Raw genomic sequence first — 10,027 nt, 5'->3', positions numbered from 1 at the left:
CAAGCATTTGTTCCTAGTAACCATCAATACATGACTCATTGTCCTAAATAACCAGTTGCCTTGATTGACGCATCACTTTATTTGATTGTATGTAACTAAAATAGGGAACTAAATTTCTATTTAAGAATTTTGAATGCCTGTTTAGCCCATCAAAGAGTGAATAGTGTTAATTATATTGCAACTTTGGCTAATAAAATAATAATGATAAAGAAAATTTGAATCAGCTAAAAAAAATTAAAGATCTTTGCACCTCTAGTACAATCCTGTAATATATGAAACACACTTTTATAAACTAAGCAACAAATGAAACTTGTTTATTGTATATAAACAATGCAAACAAGTCAAACCCCTCACTCCTGGTCCAGATAAAGACTAGCATGATTCCAATCAATTTCAAACAAAACCTGACTGGATGTAACATGAAGCCAGCATAATAAATGTGCTACATGGTCCTCACTAAATCATATCCTATTTTTCAACTCAGAATAATACAGTTGTAAAGGCAGTTTTTATGTAGAACAAAAAATAGGATTCTCACATTTAAGTAACTTGGCACAGTTTTTTTAACTGGTCTTGACAAGTGCAAATGTTCACAAGACCAAAATTCAGTTCAGTTCATTCTTGAGACAAAAACCAGCCTCAGATACTATGACCCTAGGCCAGAGACACACCTCCTGAAACAAAGTTGTAATCTACAGTATCATCACACTGATGTGCAGTGTTACGTGATTTTGGTTGTTATTGGAGCATGGCAGTCACTGAGCTGATTAATGTACAGTGGCTTGTAGACACCAATGCTGTCATAAAGAGAAACAACAATAAGTTGTTTCTCTTTCTCTCCCTTCAAGCATTTTGTGTAAAAGTAGAACTTCCAGAGACTGGAAGAATGGTGTTCCCAAGGTGTTGTCCCAACCTGGTCCACAGGTTACAGAAGCAAGATTCTAGGTCCAGAGGTTTTAGCTTGTGGCTTGGGTTGTTCTGATGCTTAAAGGTGAATCTCCCTTTCTTCCACCACCATACTTCACAGTGTGGATCTTTGTGCCATTGTCCTGCCTTCCATTTTGAAAGCTTCCAGTGTAATTCAAGTAATGACTTCCAATAGCCAGTTATATGGACTAATTGGGTCAGATGCTACCTAACCGGTTCCTGCCACAAAGGCCTGTAGCTCCTTTACAGATGCAGACCGCTTGATAGCCTCTCGGATTAGCCCCCTCCATACTTGGTGATCCATTTTGTGATAATTATTCCAGTGTACGAAAGGTGAGTGATTTGGTGAAGCAAATGCTCTTTATAGCCTCTGCAGCATCAAAAGAATAGATGTTATTCTTACAGCACAGTGAGGGCAGATGAGGATAAATGGAAATGTTTTGGTGGTAGCTTGTCAAGAGGCACATCCTTCCGCTCTTATTTAAAATGGGTTCACATACTCTTATTTATGGAGTTCGGTCTTATGTTTAGAGTAGATGTGCCATAGTATTTACTGTCCATGTATGCGTCTTAGTTCCACTCAGACTAATTTTTATGTCCATTTGGTCAAAATGATGGTGGTAAATGTTTAGTTTCTAATGTGATGCATGCTACGTGTATGAGACTCGCTGTCCATGATTATCGGCGCCCCGCCCAGCAGTAAGTCATCATCACCCAGTGTGGAACTGAGTTCAGAGTTCACAGAGTTTGGGATGTTGAAGTGAGCCAGAAAAGCTGCCTCGCTGTCATCCCTTGTCTCTACCTGTGTGCTCTGGACAATGAGGCCAACCGTCTCCACCTGCCCACTCGACTCGGTGCTGCTTGACTGTGCATGAGCTCTGCAGGCTCTGTCCAGGGTGCGTTCTCCTGCCTGCTCTTCTTCATTAATATAGCAGTTGAAGAGAAAGCGAGACTCCTCCAGTAAGGGCCGAGACAAACCAGGTCTGGTGTTGTCTGCATCCCGCTGACGGCCTAATTCTTCAACACAGCTGGTCAGATGCACACAGTCATCGCATGGTTCAGCACTCCTGTGTGAGAGATTACATTGGCATGAAGATTTCATTCAGTTGCACAGATGGAGGGCAAAATAAACATTAGAATCTAGATGATCTGCAGGTACCTTCAACGCTGGTTTAAGGAGCTGAGCGTCTACTGAGCATTTTCCCTTGTTTTTCCCTGCCAGCATCCTTCAGACATCCTAGTTGTCCAACAAGCCCATTATCTGAGGTATACTAGCGCTACCAGATCTTCATAAGTATGTAAACAAGTCCCCCTCTATGATCGTACCAAGAAAGATTTTATTAGATGGTCCGCACTACCACTCTCTTTAGTAGGGCGAGTTAATTTAGTTAAAATGACAATTCTACCCCGTTTTCTATACTTATTTTCCAATATCCCTGTTTTTATTAGAAAAAGTTTCTTTAACAATGTAGATAAATTGTTTACTGCATTTCTGTGGGGGAATAAAGGTTGCCGTATTAAGAAAACCTTTTTACAGAGGCCAAGGCGGCAGGGTGGGATGGCACTGTCAGATTTCTTATTTTACTACTGGTCATGCAATATTCAAAAGATAGCTTTTTGGATGTCTCCAGAAGACTCCCCTTATATTCCAATGTGGGTGTGGGCAGAGAGGTCTTGCAGCCAATTTTCTTTAAGCTCTCTGGTATGTGTCAAACTACTTGTTCCTACCTTCCTATTCTGACTCAGCTTTTCGCATGTGGTACAAGAATGGAATTAGAAGCTTAAAAGATTTGTTTTCAGATAACTTATTCCTATCTTTCGCCGAACTTTCGCAAAGATTTAAGCTACCGAGAAGCCACTTTTTCAGGTATCTTCAAATAAGGAGCTTTACTCAAAAAGCATTTAGCTCCTTCCCTAGTTTACCTTCACTGTCAATAGTTGATACATTGTTGAGCTTAAATCCAAATAAACGTGGCACTATCTCCCATATATATTTTACTATTAACTCTATAAATCGTCAGATGTTAGAGCATCTTAGGGTTGCGTGGCAGCAGGACTTGGCTATAGATTTTTCAGATGCTGAATGGGAGGGCATTCTTCACCAGGTGCATTCAACATCCCCTTGTGCAAGACAGGGGTTGATACAATTTAAAATACTCCACAGGCTCCATTTCACTAATTTCAAATTGGCTGAAATATTTCCTAATATCAGCTTAGCATGTAATAGATGTAAACATACGCCAGCCACCTTAGCCCATATGTTTTGGTCGTGCCCTAGACTGGAGGAGTTCTGGAGGAGTATATTTAAGTCTTTTAATGACATCTACAATGTCGTAATTAAACCACATCCCCTACTGGCTTTATTTGGCACGCGACCTGAAGGATCATCTCTAACTAAAGACAAGTGTCATGTTATTGCCTTCTCCACCCTGCTAGCGAGACGCCTAATTCTTTTGAACTGGAAGGGGTCTACCCCTCCCACACATAACAGATGGATCAATGAAGTTATGGCTCACATTCAAATGGAAAAGATTAAGTTCACAATAAGAGGCTCAAAAGATAAATTTTTTGACACCTGGTTACATTTTATAACATACTTTGAAGGTTTACAAACATTTGAGTGAGAGACATCTGACCTCTTTCTTTATAATACATCATATGATTCCTATGCGATGCTCCAGCTACCACCCTGGTATCAGGGCTATAATTTGAGGGTTGAGGCAAGATTGACTTAGGTCCCTTCAGGATGACTATTTAAGAAAAGAAGATGAATAGATAAATAAAAGAATAATAATAAAAATAATGTGACTGATGTACAAATGGTGTATTAATGATACTATAATGGAGTTAATTACTAACATTATTATTAATAGGGTTTGGTGCTGTGTATGTATGCGTATGTATGCGTGTATGTATGTATGTGTGTATATATATATATATATATATATATATATATATATATATATATTGTATGTGTGTGTGTGTGTGTGTGTGTGTGTATGTAAATGTTTTTTTTTTTGCAAGTTTTGTCAATTTTATTTTCTATCCACCAAGGTACCTTATTTATCTCCCATCTGTTTTTGTACTTACGTTTATTATCACTGTTTTATTATATTGCTCTGAGTGGTGTAGAGAGACAAGCACAGGGTCTTTAAGGAAAAGGGTGTAAGAAACCAAACTGTTTTATATTAGTTTATACTGTACTATGTTGCCATTGCTGAACATTACAAAATAAAAAAAACAATGTTAAAATTAAAATAAAAATAAGTATGTAAACAAGGCTAGGCACATGGTTGTTGTAGAGATGCAGCTCATTATCTCTGAATCTTCAATAGTAAAGTGTGCAACCTTTCTATACAAAGCCTAAATGAGGTTTAAAGCAATAGTTCTGTAAAAAACACAATTTCAAAACACATCTTTGAGCAGTTTTCAGCTGAGATGTTTGGTTTCCCAAGTCTGCTTCTTTAGTTTTGTACTGGAGCTGTAAGACTAATACTGGCTCAAACTGCTTCAAGTTGTTACCTATAAAAATATTTTATATAGATAACAGTATGACACAATGTTATGATCCACATTACCAAGTCTATTTGAGATTACTTGTTTTGGTGTAATGATTTAGGCATGCAACTTCCATTTCTTGGTATCTGTATTGGCTTCATAGCGCAACCAAACAACCAAACACGTCCTAGCTAATCAGACAACGTTTAGGGTAATTGCTTTAAAGCTTGTTTGTGCTTTGCAATGTAAATGTACACCTTAATATATTTAAGGATGACTGATAGCAAGTATCATATAGAAGGTAATATAAGGTAATTCATGCCTGTCAAAGGGGTGAAAAGTGATACAGTTCGGCAATCCTTGGTATAAACAGCATTACAGGTACAAGCAGGGAGACCACTGGCTCTGTGTGAGTGAAAAAAGTACCCTGAACTAACTGCTGTTTTGTGGACATAGATTGTAATATAACAAACTGATTGTCCTGTCATTCAGCCTCAACATGTTTTCTGTCAGGTCAGTTTTTTAATGAGCTATGATGTGTTTAATATAAAAAAATGAAATTTTATGCCAACAAGATCTAGTACCTATAGTTAGGGTTAATTTAATGCACCAGCGTCTCAGAGAACTTGTTTTCTTACATCGCCAAACGGAGTCGGTTCGACCAACAAAAGACAAAATACTGTGGAAAATTGTCATAATTTACTGGTATATATCTGTTTAATCTTCTTTTAAATAATAAAATAACTGAAAATGTTATGCTGTGTGTAGTTTCTTAGACATTAGCCCATCATAAATGCTTCAGTGACTATCTAAACAACTCATTAATCTGTAAGATTTCCCTTAACTAGCCAAAGTGGGCTTGTTCATGCCAAATCCACTAAACTGATAGCAAATCTATTGTTTTACACCAGCAAAATGAGCTGAAGCAGGAAAAAGTAGCACACATTTAACTAAATGGCAAGCTAGCAAACATGCAAATGGTGCTCTTTCCCTGTTAATTTACTTTAATTTCACAATCTTTGTACACTAAAAGGCATGTTCATGTTACACAACAGCTTGTAGCAGCAGTAAGCCAGAAAAGTGTCTCTTAACAGTGGCTCTAAATGCTATTAAGTTTAGCTACAGCATCAGTACAAACACTCCTTTGCAGTGCAATTATATGCATGACTAAACAGCTGAAGTATGTAACCATCAGTATTTCAGTGATTTATGATAGCAGTGATAAATGGTGATTTATTCCAAACTAATTTTGTAACGTTTGTAAACATTGATGACTCAGTGCTGATGTCAAAGTAGGACATGACTGGCTTCTAACTTGCAAGGTCTGATTTGATTGGCCAAGCTGGACGTTAGGCTTTCCTCCAACGCCAAACAGCAGAGGATTGCCATCTCCCCTTATATTAGAGAATCTCTGGTCTTGCATCATCCATTTCACTTCTCCCCGTCTCCCGAGGCAACGGCAGCAGGCCATGCAGACAAACACGGCAGCTGACTAGGCAAAACTATTTTTCTTAAAATCGACTCGTCAGACAATGCATGTTTAGGCTCCGTCTACACACAAGAGTCTTGTGAATGCCTGCTGGTAAGATTGGGGCTCAGGTCTTTGTTGTCTGCATAAAGGGAGAATGAGTACCTCTGTCTTGCCAAAACAATATGACCACATTCGCAGAAATATGTGTACATTTTGGCTCTTGCTCCCTCTGGAGATAGTTTGCAGCATCTCTACTAATGGTGGGTTATTTATTATCATGATAACATCACATTGTATCACAATACACTTTTCTAAAAAAGCTGTCATTACTTACACACCTGAAACAGACCAACTTCATGTTTTATTACAAAGAGAGCAGAATTAGTACCGTTTGATTTAGTGCAGCACAGTGTTATTGAATTTATTGAATAAAAATCATTATTTATAGCTGAAACAGGAAAAGGCTTTTTCTTTTCCTGTTCCAGCTTAACAAACCTCCAACACTAAATATCATTAGAGATATCACGTATAGTCCCAAAATATCGTGATGTTTTACTTTTGCTATACACCCAGCCAGCTGTTTTTCATTCTTGTCAACACAGCAACACTGAATTTCAGGAAATAACAGGTAAGTTGGACAACTAGCATGTTTCAAGGTCTAATTAGCCTCTCTTCAAAACCAAAAAGCAATTTGCAAACCATTACACGTTTCACAGGTCAGGAGGGTATGCTGCTGATTATGACTGTCAAGTCATTCTCCACACTGTTTTCCTTTGTTCTAATGTGGAGTTAGCTTTGTTTTATCCATCCCTGTGCATTTGTTCCGGAACTTGACAGGCTCCTTTGCATACCTTTAACATGAATGAAGAAAGTGCCTCTGTCCTGGAGGCCTAACAGTTTTCAGTTTATGTCATGTACCTCTTATAGTTTTTCAAATGTAGGTTAATGCATATGGTCTGTATCATGACAGCAAATGAAGTATCAGATCCTTCCTAACCGTGCAAAATTAAGTGTCAAGCACCCCCCCAACACACAAAACATACTAAGGGTGCTAATCGGCAGAAATTCACTCCTAACACACAACCGCCACTCTGACCATTCATTATTATTTTGGACGATCTGTACTATGATTTTATTTTAAGCAATGTGAGCCAGCCAGGAAGACGCATGCAGCATTTGAAAGCCATGCATGCATGACAGTTTATTAGGCCTACGTGTCATATCAGTGAATTCATTTTGCCTAGAGAGTAAGTAACCAATGTTATTGTCTTTGTTGCCTGTTGCTACAGCCATTGAACAATTTGGCTGTAAAGAAATTGGAATCGGAATCGGCCATAAAATTCATCATCCCCTAATATATACAAAATGTTGTGATATCTGTTCATAGACATTGTCATTTTTATTTGAAAATATGCACAGCCAAAGCATCAAGAAACTGTCAAGTGCTTCTGGAGCATTTTCTGTAATATAACATGCCCTTGGTTCTATTGTCCCCTTTCATTTTGTTCCTGCATCTGTGTGATTTAATGGTGTGTGTGTATATATATATATATATATATATATATGTTTATTTTTTATTTTTTTTCTCCTGTATTCAGCGATCCAGGGTTGTTAAGGTTGCCGCTGTTTTTAGTCAAAGAAAAGGATGAGTCATGGCTTTAGAGCAGTTTAATTAAGGGCCAAAAAAACAAACTGGCATATATAATAATCTTTGGGCCCTTACCCATTCATTTTCATTAAGTCTCCTTTATGAATGAATTGCTTTAATTACCTGCTTTGTTTCCTTAGTACATAAAGAGCCTGCACTTATGTGTGTCTGTTGTTGGCTTCTTCTCTTCATATATTCACACACCTTTATGGAATATGTTCTTATGACAAAACAGCTGAAGGTCTTTGCAGCTCTTGGGTGATAAGACTCTACAGAGGTTACCGCTGCAGAGCGTTATGCTAATTGGGTGTGATCTCAGAGCCGGGTTCATTTAAGCACTGGATTCTGGTAGAAGTCCAAGAGTTGGGTTCAAAGTGCGTTACTCCAGAGAACCGGACCTAACAGACAGCTAATGAGAGGTTGGCAGGCCACACACACTTGCGCGCACCGAAAGTGGAGATAATGAGACGGCGAGATGGGGAAGGCATAGACAGCTCTGAACAAAATGGACAGGAAAGAAGCATGCAGTAACCATTTTGGTGTGCCGGAGCTAGGAACACGCAGGATGACTGAGCTGTGTGACGGATTCAGTGGAATAGGTTTGAAAAATCATCAGGTAGGCCACCCACAGATTCAGTGGCTTGTTCCTGTGATTGACGTGAGCTTCTACTGAACTGTGACTCGTGACTTACTCTGGATGTGGAGCTCCTGTCTTGGTCAACAGAGTCAGCACAAAGAACATGAAAATGACAAACACTGCAAGGCCCACCCAGAAGCCAATCACAATGGAATCTGAAATATAAAATTTGAGCACCATTAGAACCTAATTCAGTGTGAAATTCCTCAAGCTGATCACATTATGCATTGTATACAAAGCAGTTAGATGGGCTTGCTTAACATCTAAACCCAGGTGTATTTGGTTATAGTCTTGCTGACATCTTATGGAGGCACTAGGAACCCCCCACATATGACTGCTGATCAACTCCTGCCATCTGGACCGGCACAATAACTAGAAAACAGACCTATTCTTATTACACTATTATATAAGAATGGACAAAAAAGCATAATAACAAACTTCATTCACAGTCAGAGGATAGTCACTTACATCTGTGTGCCTTGAGTCCCTCGAAGGACACAGGCTCTTCGTCATCGTAGTATTCGTACCTCCATTCATAATCATTGTTGGCAATGCTGGCGGTGCTGTTCGGGTGCTGTAGTCTCGGCATCGCTTTAATTATAAAAATAACGAAAAGGGGTCGAAAGAAACGAGCTGGTCCGAAGGCCTGGACTCTGAATAACACTCTTAACTGAATAACGAAGCTGTGAGCAGACATACAGCAGCGTCTGCCGTTACCGTTTCGCCACTGACTCTCTCGCTGTGTGTACGAAGCTGAAGCGAGGCTGCCGTTTTCACGCAGCGTTGGGAGAAATAAAGTTCCGGCTGTTAATCCGTATCGCTGATGGAAACGGTGCGCAGAGCAGACGAGCAACTCGTGTGTCCAGTGTGTCTCGGTCCAGAGCAGGTGGTCAGCTCCATCTCTTCAGAAGTGCAAGGAAATCGGCTGCGTGGAGAAGGATGAGCGCCGTGACTCGTGCCTGTGGGCGGGGCTTCAGCTCACGAATCGATCAAAGTGATTGGCTGCGGTTGGCATTAAAGAAACGGGTCGGTCATGATCTCCAGCTGAAATAATAGATATTATAGTATTATAATAGATCTGAATTGCCGTCTTGTGAAGAAGCAGTAGGCCATGCAGTCGGTTTGACTTTGTATACAAGTATATTATACACTGGCCAGTTCATGAGGCACACCTATCATTTACACTGATCAGCTATAGTATTAAAAAACCTCTTTGTCCATTTTATCAGCTCCACTTACCGTATAGTAGTAGTTCTACAATAACACTGACTGTAGTCCATCTGTTTCTCTGCATGCTTTGTTAGACCCCCTTTCACCCTGTTCTTCAATGGTCAGGACCCCACAGAGCAGATTCTCAGCACTGCAGTGACACTGAAGTGTGATGTGTTAGTGTGTGTTGTGCTGGTACGAGTGGATCAGACACAGCAGTGCTGCTGGAGTTTTTAAACACCTCAGTGTTACTGCTGGACTGAGAATAGTCCACCAACCAAAAATATCCAGCCAACAGCATCCTGTGACCACTGATGATGACCCGAAGATGACCAACACAAACTGTGCAGCAGCATATGAGCTATCATCTCTAACTTTACATCTACAAGATGGACCAACGAAGTAGGAGTGTCTAATAGAGTGGACACTGTGTTAAGAACTCCAACAGCACTGCTGTGTCTGATCCACTCAAACCAGTGCAATATGCCAGCACGATATCAGTGTCACTGCAGTGCTGAGAATGATCCACCGCCCAAATAATACCTGCTCTGTCGTGGTCCTATGGTGGTCCTTACCACTGAAGAACAGGGTAAAAGGGGGCTAACAAAGTATGCAGAGAAACAGATGAACTACAGTT

At 39.8% G+C, this 10,027-nt stretch overlaps 1 protein-coding gene across 1 annotated transcript; it reads right to left on the bottom strand.

Moving 5' to 3' along the window:
* Positions 1 to 730: 730 nt before the first annotated feature.
* Positions 731 to 9,072, bottom strand: mrap2a (melanocortin 2 receptor accessory protein 2a). Its single transcript, XM_036579549.1, has 3 exons — positions 8,650 to 9,072; positions 8,237 to 8,336; positions 731 to 1,994 (listed from the first exon to the last, which is right to left on the bottom strand). Exons 1-3 carry the CDS (start codon positions 8,876 to 8,878, stop codon positions 1,556 to 1,558), a joined length of 768 nt encoding a protein of 255 aa, XP_036435442.1. The 5' UTR covers positions 8,879 to 9,072; the 3' UTR covers positions 731 to 1,555.
* Between the last annotated feature and the right edge of the window lie 955 nt (positions 9,073 to 10,027).

This window comes from Colossoma macropomum, unplaced genomic scaffold, assembly GCF_904425465.1.
Source record: "Colossoma macropomum unplaced genomic scaffold, Colossoma_macropomum, whole genome shotgun sequence".
Taxonomy (NCBI): Eukaryota; Metazoa; Chordata; class Actinopteri; order Characiformes; family Serrasalmidae; genus Colossoma; species Colossoma macropomum.
This window is presented reverse-complemented; position numbering and strand designations above follow the sequence as displayed.